The sequence below is a fragment of the Bemisia tabaci genome, chromosome 6, assembly GCF_918797505.1.
Source record: "Bemisia tabaci chromosome 6, PGI_BMITA_v3".
NCBI classification, from domain to species: domain Eukaryota; kingdom Metazoa; phylum Arthropoda; class Insecta; order Hemiptera; family Aleyrodidae; genus Bemisia; species Bemisia tabaci.
The window spans coordinates 36077321-36100293 of record NC_092798.1 but is presented as its reverse complement, the minus strand read 5'-3'; the positions used below and the strand labels follow the sequence as shown (position 1 = coordinate 36100293).

Sequence of the window (22973 nt, the reverse complement as noted above, 5' to 3'; positions counted from 1 at the left end):
CAAACGGTGCCAAGAATCTTACGACGTTTTTTATCGGTGCATATTCCTCCTTCTTTCATCCCTCTTTCGCCCTTGCTAAAAGTAGCGATTGTGACGGAAGCCTAATAGCTCCTCCAGCTTTAGGGTCAAAGCTCTAGCTGGATCGAGCCGTGCAATAACCATTTTTATTCCAAATAAAAATGCAAAGCGCCTGAAAGCTATGCAACTCGGCACGCTCGGACGGAGCACTCATTTTAATTGGTATGTAAATCGCGGTGTCGCGTCCCGTCGCGTCGCGACGCGGTGACGTGTGGCGCCGCACAGTGGATCGAGTCGATAGGAGAGGTCGAACAAAATTTGGAAATTCTAAACGCTCATAACTCCGTTTGTACGAAACTTTGAAGTTCTGAAATCGGTTCATTGGTTTTCTCGTGAAATTGTCTTCATGAAGCACGTTTTATTTTGCAATGAGGGACCACTATTTTCGGTACACGATAGAAATAACATTTTCGTGCCATTCATTTCTCCATATGAAGGTGCGTTCAGGTGCTGATACGGATGAACCAAAAATATTAATTGTTTATTGCAATATGATTCATAAACTGCATCTAAAAAAATGAACATCATGCAAAAAAAAAAAAAGGCACAATCATATTGACCAAGCGTTCGGTACTGAAAAACGATCAAATCATTCAGTTCGTTACATCGAGCTGTTAGTTTGGTAACTGAATTTCATTCCGGTTCAATCCGTATGTAGGGAGTAAAATGCCGCATAGTGGATCGAGTCAATAGGAGAGGTCGAACAAAATGTGGACACTTTAAACACTTAAAACTCCGTTTATACGAAACGTTGAAGTTCTTAAAGCTGTCTCATTAGTTTTCTCGTAAAATTTTCTTCGTGAAGCACCCTTTAAAATTTAAAATGTGACAAAATAAACATCAAAATTTGTATTCTTAGTCAAAAATTTCTTGTCCGACCTCTTTAATTGACTCGATCCACTGCGTGCCGCACGGCGACATCGTGCTGCGTCTCTTCAGACATGCGCGTGAGCATAGAATAGCTAATCGTCTTTTTCACGTGTTTACCTGCCATTTGACGTCGAGCAAGTTCTTTGTAAACTACGCGCCAAGGAAAGGAGCCTAATAATGCACATTTCACCGAGACTTACCCGTGTATTATGGGGGCTGTCCCTCGTGCTCTCGGGGATTCGGGGGTAATGTCCTTGGAATGTTACGGTACGTGACTTGGGGAGGATAGATTTGGAGACTTTAAAGTCACTCGAAAAAATTTCTGATTCTGGTTGGTAGAGAGGCATGTTTATAGTTTTGACCTATCATAAAGCTCAACAATAAAGTTGTTTAGAACTGAAGGGTTTAGACGTGCCTCAGACAAGATAAAAAATTCCGGAAAATCAATCCAACAGAGTTAACCATAATTAACCTAACTGAATTCTACGTCCCCTAATTTTTTCCTATATATATTTTTTTTTATGAGAAAATTAAGCCGTATAGACCGCGTAACCTCCGTTTAATTTATTTTTTAGATTATCAAAAATAAATTAATTTCAAAGCAGAATTTTGCTTTGATTTCTTTCATCTTCGATCGCATCGTCATGCGTCTCCGAAACCATCTAAACCTATTTTGATTCGATTTTCTCGAAACGAAATTCCATAAAATCTCAAATATTCCGGCTCACAGATTAGTCCCAAATTTGCACCTAAATTGTTTTCCGGCTTCGTTAAAAGCTCAATACTGTTTTTTGTATCAGAATTCGTGGTAATTCATCCACCACAATAAGAAAACAATACCCGAAAGCTCAAGCAGAAATTTCTGCTTCAAACGCCCTTTTTCGTGGAAAATCTACGAGTCGAAAAATACCTCGATTATCGCGTTCCTTAAGCACTTGTATACGACTGAAGGTCTTCTAATCGTCGATGGTAGCGACACGTGACGCTTTTACAATTATCAAACTAAAATTAGTCTCACGGGATAAAGTAATTAATCATCTCAATCCCGAAATTCGCTCTACAAGCGAAGGACTACCGATTGTTGCCGCATGGTACTAACAAAATAACTCTATAACACCATTCGGGATCAATTCAGAAAACTAGCACAAACTTCTATTCGTGTTCGAGGCCCACGATTTATTGTTCTCGGAGGGATGGGGGCTAAAATTTGAAAAGGTCAGGGCAAAAACTCTCACCCAAATTTGTCAAAAGAACAGGCACTCTAAGGTAATATAATTAAAAGGATTTGATTTTTTTCTTCTCGCCAATGTACAAGAATTTTCCGATCATCGGAATGAATATTTCGGAAAATCGCTTCTTTAAGAAAGAAAACCAAAAATACTAGGTTTCACAACTGACGCTAACTATGCGTTGTAGCACATTTCTAATCGGCAAGTCAAGGGTTTTATCTTAAATTAGTATTTCTGCTCGAGAAGATCTGGCAAGGCAAGCAACTTTTCCCCGAAGTCTACACGAGTACACGCGGCCTAAGATTTTCAGGGAAATTAATTTTCCGATGTATCGACAATTTTTTGTACGCATTGGACTGAGAAATGTTTGAAACACTTTTAAGTTGCAGCTTTGATAAATCCTCAAGAATTAATTTACCCGGAAAAAAAAATTAACAATACCTGCGTGGCTCGGTTGTTTTTACGATATCCCGATGCTGGTCATTGTATGTTGTGCTAAACACACCTCACACCATTTTGTCGTATTAGAAGTCTGAACCATCGTTCCCAAATGCTGACCGATTATTCAGGGTTGCCACAGTCAGGGAAAACCGGGACATGTAAGGGAATTTTAAAAGTCAGGGAAAACCGGGAAATTTAAGGGAAAATGACGAAAATGTCAGGGAAAATTTGTTAAATCACCTTCATTTACTTTCTAGAATTGGTTTGAGATTTTGAACAAGAACTTTTGCCTGAAGACTATTTTCATTTATGTCTTCTTAACCATCCGTCTCACCTTCAATCGTCAGGGAATTTCACCAAGATCTGTTAGGGAAATCAGGGAAATGTCAGGGAATCTCATTCTCTGGATACTGTGGCAACCCTGATTATTGGTCCAAAATTAAAATTACTCAACATTTTGTAATTAGACTCGAAACAAGGTAACGATGCCAGAATCGATCATCCCCAATCATCCCTCTCTCCTTCAATTCCAAATCTTGAGAGCACAGTTTGGCACCATCGGGGACTGTTGAGTCTCTTAATCGGTCGAAAGTCATAACTCGAGACCATCAAACAGGAATAGCTTCAATTAGACTAATGGCGCCGGCAATGAAGAAAACAGGGTGAAGGTTAGCACTCTCGAACCGTTGAGCAAATGTTGTCAACAAGATGAGGGCAGCCCTGCCTTTCGCCTGAAAGTTGAGAAAAAAACCCCCTCGACGATGCATGGAGCTCGGGGTAATGTTCCCTCGATGTGACAGCGATGAGCAACGGATGTCGGACATCGGTAAGCCAGTTTTCAAGGACATGGTCAGCGAATAAACTTGAATATCATCGGACAAGAGTTTTCCGAATCACCTTTTGAAGTTGAAGGTCCCCCGAGGATGAGTGGTTTCCTCATTATTTATTATTGTTTTATGACGCGGTCTACGACAATGAGAACTGATTATCGTGAGCATTTTGAAGCCAGCCTGTAAGATGATGGTAGATTCGACGAATCTTTGTCAGACGAGGAACATTAAGTTTTTATTTTTTCGTAAACAACGATGGCTAAAGTGCAAAGTCACGTATCTCCATTGCGGTGTTTCAAAATCTGTGTTTCTATTTTATTTTTCCGGAGGGAAACAAGCCATTTATATAACTGGAAAGTAAGAAAATAGCAGAAAAATAGCCCTTGAAGTGGCGGAATAATCTGCTAACAGAGAAGAAAAGTCGAGGAAGTGTCCAAGAAATTAAGTTGAATAGTTTTCCAAAGAAAAAATAAAGCATTACCGAAGATCTGCAACGTCGCAAAAATGTTTTCAATTTGAGATTTCACACTTTAGCCATCGATACACTTGTCCAGAAAATACAATGCCGAGGCCAATTGGGCCATTCTTGGCTTCTAGGAGGGGTCCGGGAGGTATTTTTGAGATAATTTTGAAGGTCAAAACGTTTTAACAGCAATTTCAAGGTGTTTTTTCTCGAGAAATTTATGAAAATAACACGTCAAAGATGACAGGGATGCCATATTCTTATTTAAAAATATATTGTATTTTCTGAAAAGGCGGCCCGAAATGATTTCTGGCGGATGAAGATTTTCCGAACTCCTCGGTTCTCAATACGATTTCTCCTCTCGAAATCGTCGACCTGATAGCGGTTTTAAATCATTAGTTCTCAAAATCATATTTAGTTTTAATCGTCGTTGTTCTTTTGCAGATGACATGGCAGAGAAATCGGCCAGGGAAATAGTTTTGCACGATGTAGATCCCACCGCACTTCGACTTTTAGTCGACTATTCCTATACTGGCGAAGTACAAATTACAGAAGATAATGTTCAGGTAAGGTCGTTTATTTATTTTGTTTTATGATACTATTTACTTATTTAAATTTGACCCACCAAGAGTCATATGTATATCTGATTTGACCATTGGTTTCGACCTTCCACGGAAATCTGTATCTTCAATATCTACAAAAAGTTAAAAATAATTCAAAGTGTATTTTGGTCAAATTTTGTGTACATACAAAATACAAATACTTGATATATTACAGCGCGATTTGGTGCTCGAATTTTTTTAAAAATGTCCTCAAATCCAGAAATCATTAATTTGACTACATTTTGCAATTAGGAAATACAGTCTCTGGCTTATTTTTTAAAGAACATATGTGCCATTAGTTTCCCTAAGCAGATACTTGTCTTTATCTAAGAGCCAGAAATTGTAGTTCTTAATTGCAAACTGTAGTCTAATTCATCGATCGACTGTCAAATCGTTCTCCAACTCGCGGGGCGATTATTGAAAATGATAGACAAAGCGATAGACAAAAGAAAATGGAGTGATCCACTTGGTTGGAACGGGCGGTTGTTATAGACTAAGGTTGTATGGACTAACTATAGGATCTCTTGTGAGTTGCTGTTAGTTATAGTCTATTCTATAACTTACTTCAATTGCAACCACCCGCTTCCACCAATAGGATCCCTTCGTTTTCACATGTTTTCCTTTGTTTATCAATTTCAATCGGACGTATTTCTGCTAAACAAAACTATGTGCATTAAGACACGAGCCCTGAGACCCTTAAGAATATATGCGTAGTAGGGCTCACGCCATAATGCACATAGTTCCGTTTGGCAGGAGTACGTCCAATTATCAGCCCGCTGTGGTAACAATGCACCTAAACCTTCTTGATATTTTCTCAAATGAGAAAGGTAGTACTTTGGTAGAGTGGGCGGGGGTTCCTAGCTGAGCCCCCTTTCCCGTCAAACTGCATCAATAGCGAGCATATCTCATCAAAGCTAATGGAGGAGCGCAAGACCGAACGTCGAACGTGCGTGCCTTGTTCCGCCGTGCTAAGGAAAAACGTCGTATGAACATTCGAGAGTTGCCAAATTTCCTCCAATAAAATGTTCATTTTTGAGCATGGTGTCTAGACCGGGGAAAACCACGGAAAACCGGGATTCATCAGGGAATAAAAATTTACATGAAAAATCAGGGAAAAGTCAAGAGATCTGTTCCAGAAACCGGGAATCTCTTCCTCTACCGCTTGGGGATCATTTCGTTTTCAAATTTGGCGGTCTAATCTGATCGAGCGCTATTATCAACTTCTTGAATGACACATTTGAAGCTTCAAATCATCAAATGAATGGAGAAACTTTCATTGGCCAGATAATATAAACATCAGGAACGCTATCGGAATTAAAATGTTGAATGTGCGCCAAAGAAATGGCTGAAAGATGAATTAAAATCGATATTCATACATGAAAATCTGGAGAATTTTATTCTTTTCCCCCAGAAAATCCCGGGGAGGTGGGAGAAAACTTCGGTTTCTCATCAGGGAATGAGCTTCTGAAAATCAGGGAATGAACCTGCTCAAAAATTCTAGACGCCGTGTTTTTGAGGGAAGCTATGAATATATTTCATTGAAATTTTCAGGAACTTTAGTCGAAATTGCGAACAAAATTATCTGAAAAATTTTAGGAAAAGATTTATAAATTTCCACAAAATTTCGTGATTTACCGAAAGAATTTGGCAACGCCTGAAGGTCCATACGGCGCTTTTCCTTAGCACGGTAGTGTTCATTCATGTTTTTGCCCGCCTCATCGAACCCGACCATTCCGCCTGAGAAAGAACCACCCAAGTTCAGAAAAATCTCCACGTAGATACGCGGTTCCCGCTAAGCACTGCAGTAATGAGAGGCGGCACGGGCCGTCAAACCCCCGACGAGATTTTAATAACGCTCGTTCGGCGGAAATACCCGACTTGGGGGTCTTAGACATGGAAATTAGCGGATCGACTGGCAGCAAGCACGGAATTCGAGGTCGATGCTCCCGGCGCTGCTCCCGCGCGCGCCGGGTTGCGGCCGCCCCGCTCGAAGGCGCCGGCTGCAATGCCGCCGCAGTCGTCGTGCATAGCCGGCTGCATAGCTCCCTTGTTCGAAGGCGCGGCGTGCTCCGCGCCTAAGATGCCGCGTAATGCACAAGTTTCGTCCGCCTCTCCCCCTCACTTTTCTGCAGGCCGCGCGTCTAGCCCGCCTTGTTGTCAAGTTTGACCGTGGATTTTTCATTTTCTGAAGGATTTTGTAGTGTGTTTCTGCTGTCTGGCACCCTAGTCGTCTCCCGTCGCTTTGCCATGTGTTGTTGCCGCAAAGCTACTTTTGATGTCATTCGGATTTCCTGCTTGTCGCATGTCGTGGTGGAGAGGGGGAGGGAGTGGAACATTATCCGGACGAGAGCTTTGGAGGAATATGGGGGTAAAGATTTTCTCACGCTTTTAGGAGGAAATGAGCGGTTGAGACATGCGTGGAAATCGGTTCGTATGTATGGAGAAAAATTATTCATCGTATAAAAATGTTTATCAAGTATATACTGTATCGGTGGAAGAAAAAATTTACCTCGAAAAACGAAATGGCAGCACGAAGATGTAATCACTCAAAATTCTATGGAAGAAGGTCCAAAATAGGAAGTAGATAAAGCGTGAGTTGGCTCAATTGGTTTATTGATTTCTTTATATTTTTAATTTTATAAAAAGAATTTATTCTCATGAGGCAAAAAATGTTTTTTTTAAGGAGAGAAATCATTATTGGTTGGAATTCATCTTAATGGTCCTGATAATTCTGATCGTGTCGATAAATTCAGTATTTCGGGGCAGCCGTAATTTGTTTTCTATCACTTCAATAGTTCAACCTATAGTTTCCGTATGCAGGGTATCAAAAACGTTTAATTCAGGTCTCGGTCATTGATGGTACATTTTTCGTTCGTCTGCACATTTATACCGTTCTCCGAAACTTCCTTATGATGAACTGAAAATGCATTGGAGCCGACGCACTATTTGAAAATTTCATCTCAAAACTTGCCTCCAAATTATTTTGCCATTCCTTTTTTGCGATTCGTTCGTCTGAAGCATACTTCTAAATCCAAAATTGCCCTTGAAATACCAAGGAATCAAATCTTCATCCCCTGGTATGTTTCATTCTCGTTTCTTCATTTTCCTGAAAAATTACCTCCAGTTTATGAGATATGTTATGAATATATTACGAATTCATGAGATTTCAGTAAAAATATTTAGAATAAGGTTAGCAGATGGATACCGTGAACAAAATACTGTCTCAAAAGAGTCGAAATGTTAAAATAACAAGGCAACAGAATCATCTTCCTGAGAAATCTCTCCTCCGTGCGAGGAAGCATATTTTTTATCTCGGGGTTCAATCAAAAGAATGGAACACAAACACCGATCAGTCAAAACAAAGACTACATCCTTCTCGCAAAAATCCTCAATATGTCTTTGTCTCTGCTGTAAAGTTTCGTCACTTGAGGGTAAAGTAGTTTTTCGCCCCTCTCTCAACTTCATCCTGCGTCTCGCTCCTTATCCCCAAACTTTTTTCTTCGCGCATCCTCCCCCCCTCACCCTTGCCGGTCGCCTTTCCCGAAAATGTTGCTCTTTTGGATGCGGAACACGCTAGTTGAGTTCTATTTAAAGTTTAGGTAATTTCGGAACAGGGCTGCCATTTATACAAAGTCTGTATTGTAGACTGCAGCAGTCGAAGGAAAGAGTTTTACAATTATTTCTATGTCGTCGCCTCCTCTTCTTCTGCCCCTTTCTCTCCTTTCTCTTCTCTTTCTTCTTATCTTCCGCCTCCTTCCTCATATTTATTATTCTTATTACGCTTTCAATCCGATAGTTATGTAATTTGAGCTACAAAAAAGTAAGAAATTGGCATAATTATGGGCGTTCTGTGGGAAGAACACTTACAGACCAGTTTTCTGCCGGATCTCTGTGAAGCAATAAGCGACTTAATTTAAATAGGCATTTTGTAGAATTTTCCACCAAGAAAAAAATGCTCTTAAATCAAGCAAAATCGATACGTATGTGATGGAAAGGGTCGCCTATATCAAGCATAAATCTACCTTGTTCAAGCGATTTTATATCCGATTTTAGAGAACATTTGCTTGTCTGCAAATCCAAGTCATTTTTTTTCTAAGTGCGGTATGAACATGGACTCCTAAATAATGGTCAAAACCATCTTTGATCACAATTGTGTATTTTTGAAAATGAAAACCCTTCTCGCGGTGCAACTAATGCATTTATTTTTTATTGATGGGAAGTTGGTGCAATAAACGGTTTCTTGGAAAAAATATCGTGCTCACTGATGAAAGCATAGCGTCTTCTTGTCAATGTAGTTACAATGGGCCTGTTACAATGGGGTAGTTACAATGGGCAGAGCAAAAACAAGAGCTATTTTTTATAAACATCACGATGAGTGCATCAGGAAGGTCTGAAATACAAGCCATAAAAATCAACTCTTATTTTTCCTCCAGCTGAGGTTTGCGATAAGTCCATATTGAAGAGACGGCTGTACCCAAAAAGGCCGAAATAGGTACCTAACCTTGGAACCCTTCTTGAGCACTACCTCTTTATTTCTCCAAAAGGCAACACCGTGGAAGCTCGGCTCCCTTTCACCCCCACGGTAAAACTTTTTGTCCCGACACCTCAACTCAGCGAGCTTGTATTTGCATGCCCTAAGGCAAATTGGTTCGAAATCCCCAATCAAAATTCTCCAGGTCTCTTTATTCGCTGTTTCTTTAATAAAGTCTACTGATTATATCCGTCAAGTTCCTTGAGAGTGACACCGTAATAATGTCGTGCTAAGAAAATACGTCCTATGAATCGGCAGACGTTTTCATATTTCCTCCAGGAAGGTACGAATTTGCAGGGAGGATTGTGTATGCTTTTCTTAGAAATTTTCATACGATTTTGTTCGCAATTTAATCTAAAATATCTTAAACTTCTAAGAGGAATTATTCATAACTTTCCTCTAAAATACTGTTTTATCCCGAAAAATTTGGCAACTCCCGAATGTTCATTCGGTGTACTTTTTTAGCATGGCAGAAGAGTCAACTACAATCGCAGTGATCACAGGACCATTAATGCAATTCTTAACCTTTAATGTCGTCATTGAAGCAGATCGCTCAGATCGTGTTTTTTCAAACAAATCCAAACAAACAACGTCGCGTTAAAGTGGTTTGTCGGAATTTATACAAATCATTCTCAGATATCCACATTTTTTCCGGTTTCAAGGGGTGGCGAATTTTGAAATCATTGAAACAATCAAAATATTTTCTGAACATTGACAATGTCGCATCAAAAAATCATTGGAATTAAGTGAAGATGTAAGACGAACAAGCGAAGTACGCTCAGTTAGTATCGCATGCAATGAAGACGGGACGAATATCATCATAACTCCTGAATGCAACTATTCGGCCTCTGCGGATGTCCGTGTTGCGTGCGCCAGAATTGAAGGCGTTTTGATTCTCTAGCTACTTACCGCTTGAACTGCGACGCAGCGCGCGGACAAGTTAAACGTCGCGTGTCGCGATACTTACATCCCACACTTGACTGCATGTGTTCGTGTCAAAGAGACGCCTTTTTAGTGTAAACGAAAACGGAAGGCGCCCCATCATTTCGGATCCTCGCAGTGCAGCCCGCTGCGCGCCTCCGTGTCTGCGCCGCGGGTGAAGTGGCGAGTGCCTGAAAAGTCCAAATGGACCACTAGACGAGGCACGAATTTCAGCATTCTGATACATGTTTCGCAACAAAAATTTCACGTAAAACACGATGCACACAACCAAAATTACCGAAATCGACTCCTAACGAAGATATTTGATGATTCTTGATGCGTGAATTCAAACCAACCGCTAATGAAAACTCAATGCTTTACGTGACTCACATCGCGCGCTAAACGTTATCATGAGAGTCTCTGCAATATAAAAATCTGGCAACCTCAATCATCACGCTTTGGTTCAGCTATAGCAAGTTGATTATAGTTTGAACAACACACGGTGGGAAATGAACATTGCTCGATTGAGAAGCTTGCTGAAACCGTTGTAGTGCACAATTTTACTCACGTAGAGCTTTGAGTTTCTTGTGAGCGGGCAGTTCAAATTCCTCGTAACCAATGTGAAATCAAAACGTTGATATCTTCGTTAGAAGTTTATTTCAGTAATTTTCGTTGCGCGAATCGTGTTCTACGTAAAATTCTGGTTAATAAACATGTATTAGAATGCTTAATTTCGTACCTTGTCTAGTGGTCCATTAACAAAAGCGCCTTCCATTCTTCGTTAACACTGCAATGGCATATAGCGGGCTGCATTGCGAGGATCCAAAATGATGGAGCGCCTTCCATTTTCGTTTACACTAAAAATGTATCTCTTCGCCACGAACACATGCAGTCAAGTGTGGGATGTAAGTATCGCGACACGCCATGTTTAACTCGTCCGCGCGCTTTGTCGCAGTTCAAGCGGTAAGTAGCTGGAGAATCAAAACGCCTTCAATTCTGGCGCACGCAACACGGACATCCGCAGAGGTCGAATAGTTGTATCCAGGAGTTATGATGATATTCGTCCCGTCTTCATTGCATGCGATACCAACTGAGCGTACTACGCTTGTTCGTCTTACATCTTATAACTTAATTCCAGCGTTGTCTATTGCGCTGATGAAATTAACTATTACTGATTATTTTGTTGCGACATCGTCAGTGCTCTGAAAAATATTTTAATAGTTTTCAATGGATTTATAATCGATACCAATCGATAAAATTGTTTACTCTCAAAAAATATACATATCTGAGCATGATCTGTAGAGTTTCCATTGATCAACTTTACCGAGTCGTCTTTTGCTTGGATTTTTCCCTTTTTTGCATAAATAATTTTGACGTTTAAGTACGAAATTTTCAAAACACAATTCTGATTAAGCACGAAGAATTTTGAACCAAAACGATGACAATCCATCTTGCGAAAATCTTGAATCCGGGCCACCGGATCATGTTTACAACGACGCACAGTGGATCGAGTCAACAGGAGAGGTTGGACAAAATTTGGAAACTTTAAACGCTTATAACTCCGCATATACAAAACTGTGAGGTTATAAAAAAAAGCTCCATTGGTTTTTTTGTGAAATTTGATTCTAGAAGCACCCCTTAAGATTTAAAATGTGACGAAATAAACTTGAAAATTTGCATCTTTAGCCCAAAAGTTTAATGTCCGACCCCTCCAATTGACTCGATCATCCACTGTGCGACGTGAAGCTAAAATTGAACTTCCGAAACTGGAATCGCTCCTCGGGGTGAAAAACTGAAATGTTTCGTGTCGCGATTTCCCTTGGGGCGGGAGTACGAATCGATGTTTCAACTCAATTCTGATGTCGTCTTGTTATTGTTGCAGGTCTTACTACCAGCCTCGAATCTTCTGCAAATAAACCTAGTGCGTGAAGCCTGTTGTAAGTTCCTTTTGCGTCAGCTGCATCCTTCCAACTGCCTCGGAATTAGGAGTTTTGCAGGTGAGTGAACCCATTACTCTGCGTATATCAAGCTACCATTTCGATCTTGCACGGAATAAAAGATTAGTAGTGTGGCTACTGAATTCCTAGCGCTACAGGGTAATTTAAAACTATGCTCTCATATAACCGAAGGAGACTCTGTGGGCCAATACAATTCTTTTGTGTAATAAGTAACTTTTTCTTCCAAACCCCACCTCTTTTGAGCCGCTACCCTTTCGAAAGTTCGAGCAAACAATCATTCTCAACATTTGCGATGACATTTATGGATCAAATCAGAAAAAAAATTGTTACATTGAGGTACTTTCAGACGACTGCCTCATTTATAACCTGCTGTAAAAAGGGAAAATTCACCAAGCTAATCCTTAATTGGACTATTTATGCTAAAAGGAACTATGTTACACGCAAACCCTATGCACGTGTAGTTCTTTTTAACCTAAATACGTCCAATTAAAGCGCTGGGTGCAGAAAGGGCATTTCTTAGTTGCGGGGACTCAAAATCTCCGCTAACGTTTCATCCATTATAATAAAAGCAAATTCTATGGCATTCTTTCAAACTTTTACCGAATTTTTTTCATGATTTTACAATGCTGAAAACGGAAAATTTCAGAAAATTTATTGAATAGTTTCCTCTCTGATACATAAATTAGCAGTGAAATTTTGGAGACAACACAACCAAGAGCTGCCTTTTTTGCACCCAACACTACAATGGGCCTGTTGCAAACTTTTGCTAGAGCTAAACTAAGAGTTGTTTCTTATAGATAATGCCTCAAAAATCACGATGAGCGCATCGGCAAACTCTGAAATGCACTCATAACTTCACAAACTGCGTAAGAAATTTGCGGTTTTTTGAGCTTCCCGCTTCAAAAACGATACTACGGCACAGGTGAACATTTTGTAAGAGGAGTCGTTCCATCGTCGGCAATAATCATCATAGCCGACGGCAATCCGCCAAAACACGTTTGATGGGACGAGATAACACCTGAACTGGATTAGACCAGATAACAATCGGTGTGTTAACGTCCATATTTTCCACGCCCGAATTGATTGACCTTGAACTCTCCTTGAATTACGCGCGGAACTGCGTGCAAGCGTCGGCCATGATGAATATCGCCGACGATGGAGCGACTCCTCTAACAAAATGTTCACCTATGCCGTAGTATCGTTTTTGAAGCGGGAAGCTTAAAAAAACGCAAATTTCTTACGCAGATTGTGAAGTTATGAGTGCATTTCAGACTTTGCCGATGCGCTCATCGTGATTTTTGAGGCATTATCTATAAGAAACAACTCTTATTTTTGCTCTAGTAAAAGTTTGCAACAGGCCCATTACCAAGATAATATGATCACCGCGAAATCTGTTGACCAGCATCAGATGTCTGGTTAACTATGCATTTAGTAACGCTAACCAGGCATCCAGTTCATTCTACGAGGCATCTCTTGCTACCCTCAAGATTTTCTAACGACCAAATACAAGGTCATTCCCATTCTTTTTATCGTTACGTAGCTTTCCATCCTCGAGAAAATATACCTCAAAGCGATTTTTCAGCGTAAGTTCGAAAAAAGCACTATGGACCGTGAAAGGAAACAAGAGACGGAAAGCGGCACGGAATGAGAAGAGAGGGAGCAGAGAGATAAATTAGACAGGAGGATCGAAAATAATTTCTCTGTAGCTCAATCAGCGTGTTTGTCTTGAGCCAAGAATCCAGTGTCTCGTCCTAGGGTCCGGGCGCAGCACAGCCAGCGCAGAGCTGGATCCAGCCTTTGTGCAAATAATCACCTCCTCCTCCTTTGAAAATCCACCCTGCGTACACGCCAGATCGTAGGGAAACTAGTTTTAGGTACTTGGAGAAATAAGCACATAACCTTCCTTGTAAGTGGTTCCATGATAGGTAAGTATTCGTAGCCCTACCCTGTGACAAAACATGTTTTCCAAAGACCTTTATCTCATTCTCTCGATAGCTCTTTGCCTGAAATTTTCTTACGGATTTTGTTTTCTTCGTGACTGGATAGGCATTTTTACAGTAGGTCGCCAATTGCCGGAAAAGTAGGCTCTAATATTATTAGGCGGCATGGCTTTGACAGCTAGGAAAGGAATATTTACAAACACTTGGGAGGATGGGAGGTGTCTGAAAGAATTTATTCCATGTAATTTAATTCTTGTCACTGAATCCACCTTTTTTCCATAATCTGCCAGTTACTCTATAAAATCAAATTGCACAAAATGATAATAATCCGAAGCTTCAAAAATGTCTCCATGATCGCCATTGTGTCCGAAGAGATTATGCAGAGCGCTCGGGTAGAAATTGTAGAATTTAGCTTAATTTGGCAACAGCGTTCGCTTCCTTTGCGCTGCAAAAGCTCGTGCGCCACCTCGAGTGTTATTAGAGTGGTTCATGTTTTGATTCCGTCCTAAGTGTTAGCTTTTGCGCTCCGTTGCCAACCTAACGGGTTTCGAAGATTATTCATGTTTCGGTCCTGTAAATTCATACTCAGGGTGGCAAAATTTCATATTAAATAAAAGCTTGAAATTTCACGTGAAATATTCCATGAAATTTTAGAAATTTATGAAAGATATTGAAAAATACCGGTTCCTTTTCATGTTTCGCAAAATGTAAAAATTGCGACTTCCTTCTATTTGTGTGTATTTGAGTTCGGGATGCATACTCTAGCCCCTGAAAAATATGAAATAATTCATAGCCTCGAGAAATTTCATGAAATATTTCACTGAAATTCCAATCTTTCATTTCTTTCTTACGTTTCATGCCACCCTATCATACTCAGTTTCAGTGAAAGGAAAACAACTATTCCCCCCTGCTACGCTTCCTCTGCATGAAATGTCAGTAGTCCTAAAATCCAAGTCTTTCAAATTAGGGATGAATCTCAATCCTGAGTTCCGAGTTCCACAGTCCTCAGTGGGGGGGGGGGGGGGGGGGGGGCAGTAGGTGACAGGGCCAGACGGACGGTCGCCCCGACGCCACGCCACGCGAGGGAGGGGGTTGGTCTTCCGGATTAGCGCCGCCAATAAAAAGACGAGCCAAACAGGAACAGGGTTGACTCGCTGAGATTGTTCTGGGGATCAACTGACCCACTTCTGGGACTCGATTCTTACTCTTCATCGTTGTTATTGATGTTCCTCGAAATGTTTTATTGCCGATGCGTCGCCACCCCCGAAAGCCCCTCTCATCGCCCTCCCGCAAGGCACTATCCCCCTCCCCCGGGATTTGATGTCGCTATGCAGGATGCAGGTCGTCTAGAGTGAGACGTTTTCATTGGTTTCAACTAGGACTCGTGTCAACGCCGCACCGTGCATTGAGTCAATGAGAGAGGACGGACAAAATTTGGAAACTTTAAACGCTCATAACTCTGTTCATATAAAACTTTGAGGTTCTGAAAGTGGTTCTACTGAATTTCCCGTGAAATTTTCTGCAAGAAGCACTCCTTAAAACGTGAAATTTGACGGAATAAACATCAAAATTTGCAGTTTTAGTGAAAAATTTCATGTCCAACTTCTCCGGTTGACTCGAACTCATGTGCGCCGGTAGTGTGTCGTGCTTTGCGAAGAATCGATTTATCTGCTGTTTAACCCGTGGTAAAGGATCGATTATCTGAGGTTTCGCAACGAGAACCTCAATAATCGATTCTTTACCATATCTTCAACTGATATGCATCAATTATTAGGGTGTTCGCAACGGAAACAGACCTTGTTAATCGATTTTTTACCATGGCTTCAAATGGGATTATATCGATAATCGATGATTAAAGCCTCGCCACTGATCAACGCAACGGTCTGTGCTGTGACGTGAATGTTTGAGCTCGCTTAATCAACTTGCCCAAATCGAAGTGAAGCGCGCTTCGTAACTATATTTCAATGGCTCGTAATTTTCACTCATAACTTTAATTTTTATGAGGAAGTTTTGGACATATCTGACCAGCAATTTCACTGAGTTTTTCCTCTGATCACACGCAAAAGTCAGCAAAATTTTGAACAGAAATGGCCGAGTCATATATCGTTGTTTTTTTATGGATAATGAACGTAACTTCATTTCAAGGTGACAAAATTGGCTTACACAATGTTGTTTATACATGAATATGGCCGCATGATTTTTACCCAAAATAGTGCTGATTGTTGCGCATAATCAGGAGAAAACCGGTAAAATTTTCGGTTTGAAAGGTCTGATAGTTTCGAGGCTAAAGTATAATTTCAGTTACGTACAACTTTAATTCTGATGAAATCCGTCCAATTGTGTTAACTTCTATAGTGGATCGTGCTTAGCAGAAGGGAGTCAATGCAATTACAATGCTGTGTAAATCGTGCATCATCTTAGTTTAAAGAATTGCCCTGAGTAGTAAACTGTTATTTGGTTTTTCTTCCTAAAAATGTTCGATTTAAAAGAAACTGAGCGTGTAAATTTTATCACTGTACGTATATTTTAGTAATTTTGAAATTTCAGAAAAAGCTGCACACTTTGGGTGGAATTCACTTTGATTCTCCTCTGCTAATTGTGATTTAAACGTTGCTCTGGTTGACAATTCCATTTTTACAACTTTTTACACAAATCTTCGCTTCTCTGACGTAAGGGCGTATCTCAATTTCCACGTGATCCCTGTTCTCCATAGAACTCCATGCCTTCCATGGTACACATGGAAACAGAGATACGCCCTTACGTCAGAGGAGCGTCGAAATATTATGCGATTCATCCCTGCAGCGGATTCCGCGAACACTCAACAATCTATCGGTATTTTAGAATCATCTGCTTGTTTCCTTAAAGCCCTGGATAGACGATCAAATTCCGAACCAATTCCGATCAAAGGAGACATGCTGATGACTGATGGTCATCATCTACCATCAAATTTTGACGGGCCGCACTATTTTGTTCAAAGTAAGATTGCCACCATTCCTCGTTTCCTCCCTCAGGAAACATTTTTGCCAAGTTTTCATTTTAAAACTAAGCAAATTAATGAGTTTAAGACTGATGACTCCCGACAATTTGTTGGTAATTGGTTCGAGAATTTGATCGTATATCGAGACCTTTACTTCCGCGCAATTCCTGAGCAATTCCAGAATTCGCCAGTCAACAGATTGGCAGGCTAGGAGGAAAAAGGTCCAAAAAATCATCCTTTTACCGCGCCCACGCGGGATTTTGGCTGTCTGAGCCGAATCCTCTCTCGAAAGCGGAGACGAGATGAAAAATGGGACCGACGACAAGGAATGTTGCCGGTTCGCCTCCAAAATCGTGTTTTCTACCGTCATTTTACCGTTATTTGTGCGAGAAAAGTCGGGCATTTCCTATCGATCCTGACAGCCTCGGACCAGAGATAACCTACGGGCTTATCGGCCTCCATAAATAACGTAAAATGGACTGCCGACTCGGCCAGTAAATAGGCCTATCGCAGTTGTTTAGGGATGAATTGTTTCTTTTATCGGGTTAAATCACTTTTGGACTGTTCGCGATGCTTATGTATTCCGACACATAATGGTAATTATCTATGATTTTCATGAACTCTGAAACAATTGCCATAACAGTTTTGAAAAAAAAGGAAATCGCGTTTTTTTAGGGGTTTTTTTAGTCATGTTTTTGGCATTTTCACATTACGAGGAACTTGACGGTTAAAACAAGTCCAAGTTTGTGTGGTAATGTCCTTTAGTAAAATTTCATGGTGTTTTGAAGATTGCTTGCCGGAATTTTTCAAAAAAGTGTAAAATGTCCAAAAAACTGCGTTAAATGTTATACCGTAGAAGAGATTCTGTTGAGTTAAATCTTGTTTTGTTAAGTTGGGTTTTTTGAGTCTAAAACTCAACTTTTAAAATTATCTAGGCGAAATGTATATTGAATTTCTACAAAGAAAATTTTCAAAATGTTTGGTCTTTAGTCACATTTTTAGTCCTTTAAATATTTTATGAAAATTACCAACTATACGCTCTTTACAGGTCGCATCATAAAACCTCGTTAGCTATGCAAGCGTGTATCAAAAAAAAAAAAAAAAATAATGCATCGCACAACTGCTCTTAAGTTTTCATAACCTCCGAATACAATTTTAATGTAAAGACTATTTTCCTATCGGAAAGCCACCGACGGGGACTGACTTTTAAGTTTCAAATTTTTGGACTGACAGAATCTTGACAATTTTACTTCATTTTTCAACAAGGAACCACTGTTCCTGAGGCCCATTTATAAGCACCTACTTGTATAGGAAAGCTGATTGGACTTATGTTATTCCTGAAGTGAATGAAAAATAGTCGCTCTACATCGCAAAATGTATTCCAATAAGTGATCATGTTGGTCATCAGACCCAAGCTCTTCACAAAATTGTCTCTCGCCCGCGTGTAAGAGCTCCGCCTCAAAAAGGGGATACAACTTTAGAGGAAACATGGAAAATAATCCCATCCTCGATCCCAGCTACTTACTTTGGCGTATCGACGATGTTGAGTGCGTGGGGAACGCTCGACTTAACTATGAACATGACACGGCTTACAGTGGAGCAAGTCGGTAGAAGATGTTGGACAAGATTAAAAAGCTTTTATATCTTCGTTATACGAAACGTATAAGGTTAAAAGGGGTTAATTCATACAATACCCTTTCAGACAATTCCCTCAATATTTATAAAATGACGAAATAAACATCAAAATGTGCAGTTTTAGTTGTAAATTGTTTGCTCGGTGGTTCGGTCCACTGTGCGGTGGGGGCCACGGCCACGCGCGCTGTGAGCTCATGAGAAAAAGAGTATCGCGTGCTGCGTTCCTTCCATTTGAAGGCGTTTGAATTATTTACCAGCTGCACCGTGCAATTAACCAAAGAGGGTTTGATTGCCCCGCCACGAAGTTTTTTATCGAGTCGAATCAAAGGCAACTAGTGAGCAAACCCGGAAGAGGCAGGGCGTTAACCTATGTTTTGTATCATTCTGTTGATTTTTTTCCTTTTATAGGCCCCAGGGTGATATCAAACGACTTTCCACTTTTTTCAGTGTCTGGATCCTCCACTTTTCATTAAATCTAATGTCTTTGGCACAAATAGCTTTGAATAACTCACCGTCCGGCTGGCGTAGTTAATTTAGCATTTTTTAAATATAAAATCAGCATTTAGAAACTTTTCGGGCATCTTTAAAAAATACAAGGTGATCCTGGGTTAAATGACCATACTGCAGGAGCGTGTCCTGTGGGTCAAAATAAGACTTTTTTGTTTCATAAAGTTTTTTCTAAAAGTGCCCCCAGTCGGAGCTACGCCTCCCCCCCCCCCTCCAAAAAAATTTCGAAAAGTAAATCGTTTTTACTAACTTTTCGCAACGGTTGCGAATCAAATCTCACGGTTTGGACTCCCCTTTACTTTTATCCCTGAAATCATGAATGATCTAAAAAAAATCAAAATCTAAATTTAAAGAGGGGGGGGGTGTGTGTTTCGGCTTGCAGTCTGGCCGTTTAACCCTGGATCATCCTGTATATAAGTTAGCATTTTTTAAATGTGAAATCAGCATTTGAAACTTTTTGTATGAAGGGTTTTCCTAAAGTGCCCCCAGTCAGAGCTACGCCTCCCCCAGTCCCCCCTCCAAAAAAATGTCGAAAAGTAAATCGTTTTTCCTGAATTTTGGCAACGGTTGCGAATCAAATCTCATGATTTGGACTCCCCTTTACTTTTATCCCTGAATTCATAAATGGTGCAAAAAAAATATAAAAATCTCAGTTTAAAGAAGGGGGGTTTGGGAGTATTTCGGCTCCTGCAGTCTAGCCGTTTAACCCTGGATCATACTGTATATAAGTCAGCATTTTTTAAATGTGAAATCAGCATTTAAAACTTCTTGTATAAACTTTTTTCCTGAAGTGCCCCCAGTCGGAGCTACGCCCCCCCCCCCCCAAAAAAAAAAAAAAATTCAGAAAGTAATTTCGGAAATGCTGCATCAACTTTTAATTTTTTTCGGTGAGAAATTTCGAAACGTCGCAATCGGGCAAACCTTTTTCGACTCTCACTTCCGATACCCAATTAAACCCAACAGGTGCCCGCGGAAGCGGTAATCGTCGCGTGTCGGCTCCGAATCGGTGACCGCCACACCGGAGCACCTTGCCAGTCGTGTTCCGTCTGCTCGGAGCCCCCCTCCGTCCCCCGTGCCCCCGAGACACCCCCGCCCCCGCGGGGAGCACCCTCCATTATTGATCCAGTCTCACGCACTCCCCTCCCCCGCCTCCGCCCCCTCGCGCTCCGTCTCTCTCGCACCCCCGTCTCGCCGGACCCTCTCTCTCGCACACACTGTCTCGCTTGATCCCGGTCCTCGCACTTCATTTCGGCGCAAAGATTAATGGACGTCGGGAACTCGGGATAAACGGCCTCTCAGGTGCTCGAGAGACGGGGGGTCGGTGAAGGAAGCTTGCGGTCCCGGCTACCGAGCCGGGTTGACATTGAACCCCAGTGAAAATGAAAATGAAAAGTGGGGTCGGATTCTTTTAGCGCTGCGTCGTAAAATTCAACGGAGGGCGCTTGGGCCTCCATCAATGGCAATCAGAATGACCGTTGAGGTGATCCTTGGTTCGTTTTGGGGTGATCAGGACGGCATCTTCCATAGTCATGTTCTGCGAAGAGCAGGGTTGCCACAGTCAGGGAATTCCGGGGAAACCGGGAATTGTCAGGGAAATTTAAAAAGTGAGGGAAAACCTGGAAATATCAGGGAAAAATCTTCAAGTCACCTTTCTTTGCTTTCTCGCGTGGGTTTGAAGTTTCGAACATCAAATTTTGCCTGAAAACTATTGCTACCTACTACCGAAAAAAAATTCGACTTAATCGGCATTTCATCTTAACTGTACACGGAGAAAAAAAACTTCGTGCGTGGGACCCGAAGTTTAGGTCATATGGATATCTGAAGTTTTCGGATTGAGCATCTAAACACTTTAGATCTAGCTGTCGAGGTTTGGATCACACATCTGAAACTTCAGTTCTTACATCTGAAGTACTTCGGTTTTCACATCCGAAAAACTTCGGTTCTCACATCTGAAGTACTTGTACTTCAGATGTAAGAACTGAAGTTTCAGATGTGTGATCCAAACCTCGACAGCTAGATCTAAAGTGTTCAGATGCTCAATCTGAAAACCTAAGAGATCCATATGACCTAAACTTCGGGTCCCACGCATGAGGTTTTTTTCTCCGTGTAGTTCGACCTAGCGAGCTTTTATTTATATCTTTTTAACAATCCGACATTTGTTCCATTGTCAGGGAATTTCACCAAAATATGTTAGGGCATTAAATTTTCTAAATTCTGTGGCAACCCTGCAAGGAAAAACGCCGTATGAATATTTGATCCGTGCTTAGCAGAAAGGAGTTTAATGTGCGAAAGCAATTCGCCCTGCAATTCGCCTGCAGCAATTGTTGTTACGAATATGTTGTGCGTGCTGATTTCAGCTCATTACATGCTCGACTCTCTGAAGGCGTTTCGTGTGCATAAGGAGCGCAACCTGTTGGAGAACGAACGAAGTAGGGATTGAGCAATTCATTCAATCTCTTTTCTGTTGTTCTTCAACAGGATGATCTACTTTCGCGCATAAAACGCCTTCAGAACGTTGAGTATATAATGAGCTGAGATTTTATTTGAGAGTGATAATACTTCACAGTGTTTGACTTAGCTCTTCAAGTCTTCGACATGTTTATGTGATTCAGGGTCTAAGATCAACTAACATTGAAACGATCACCTGAATTACATGGAAATCCTCCTAATCAAGCTTATCTATGTAATTCATTTTTGCATTATTTTTCATTTTTTATTAATATCTCAAGCAAACTACGAAAACACATCAGGGGCCCTGAAAGTGCAAGTATAGTAGGTTACCTTTACTTGAAATTTGAAATGGTTTGATCGTAGAAAGCAACGCTGACATAACGTAACCACTAAAAAGAGCGCAACTTGAAGTCTTATCGTTGCAATCTCATCTCGGCGAGCCGATTATTGAATTCATATCCGTGGCCCGTACTGCCGTGCCAAGGAAGAACGCCGTATGAACATTCGAGAGTTGCCAAATTTCCTCCGATATAAGGTTAATTTTTGCGGAAAGTTATGGATATTTTTCTTTGAAATTTTCAGGGACTTTAGGTGAAATTGCGAAGAAAATAATCTGAAAAATTGGAAGGAAAATATTCATAAGTTTACCAGGAAATTCGTGTTTTATGAAGGGAAATTTGGCAACGCCTGAAGGCTCATACGGCGTTTTTCCTTAGCACGGCAGCGTAGCCTATCCCGTGCATTCGACGAGTGAATAAAGTCGGACGACTAAGGCTCAATCGATGGAGTGGCGATTAAGTCCCGATAATCCAGGATCAAATGATACGGACCATAGCGATATATCGATTGATCTGCCATTTAAACCCATGAAAAAAGTTCGATAAACAGGGTGTTCGCACTGAACACCTGAATAATCGATTCTTTGCCATAGCTTTAAATGGGAAAAAATCGATAGTCGATCATCAATGCTTCGCCACTGATCCGGACGTCAGCCAATAACTCAGACTCCTCCATCATAGACCGTTTTGATCTCAGCACTTGAAGGGGTTTCATCCAGTTTGTTATCCAGAAACCCCTTCAATTCAAAGCGATGCAATCTCATCTCCGGTTTAACTGGAGTGTTAGCTTTGGAAATTCCTTGCTTTGATCCTTCCCGAACGGTTTCTCAAATGGGATCGCAGCTTCCACAAGATTGTTTCACGTGGAGATTTAGGGCGGGGGGGGGGGGGGTGGATAAAGGTGCTGTCCAAATTACGACACCCCCCTCCCACTCATCGGGAGGACCCTTGAAGCACGCTCGGGGTGAAATTTAAGGGATCGTTTCCGTGATAAAATACTTGTCGCTTAATTAATCCCCTCACGTTTCTCGATTGAATTATTCGGTCGAGATTGAATCGTGCAGTTTGGTTTGCCGTATTTAGCGTGAATACTTTATTTTCCCAGTAGTTAAGTGCGATGTATGTGACGGTTATATCGTGAGATCGGCAATACCGCTCACAAGTCGTATACCATGAGCTGCTACGGTTAAAGCCGGTGAGGC

At 41.0% G+C, this 22973-nt stretch overlaps 1 protein-coding gene across 1 annotated transcript in view; it reads left to right on the top strand.

The window, feature by feature from the left end:
* The window catches only part of LOC109042965 (kelch-like protein 17), a 41557-nt gene that overhangs the window by 5411 nt on the left and 13173 nt on the right, over nt 1-22973 (top strand). Inside the window, exons 3-4 of the mRNA XM_019059954.2 lie at nt 4356-4477; nt 11848-11962. Coding sequence (XP_018915499.1) covers nt 4356-4477; nt 11848-11962 — 237 coding nt within the window. The remainder of the gene's footprint in view (nt 1-4355; nt 4478-11847; nt 11963-22973) is intronic.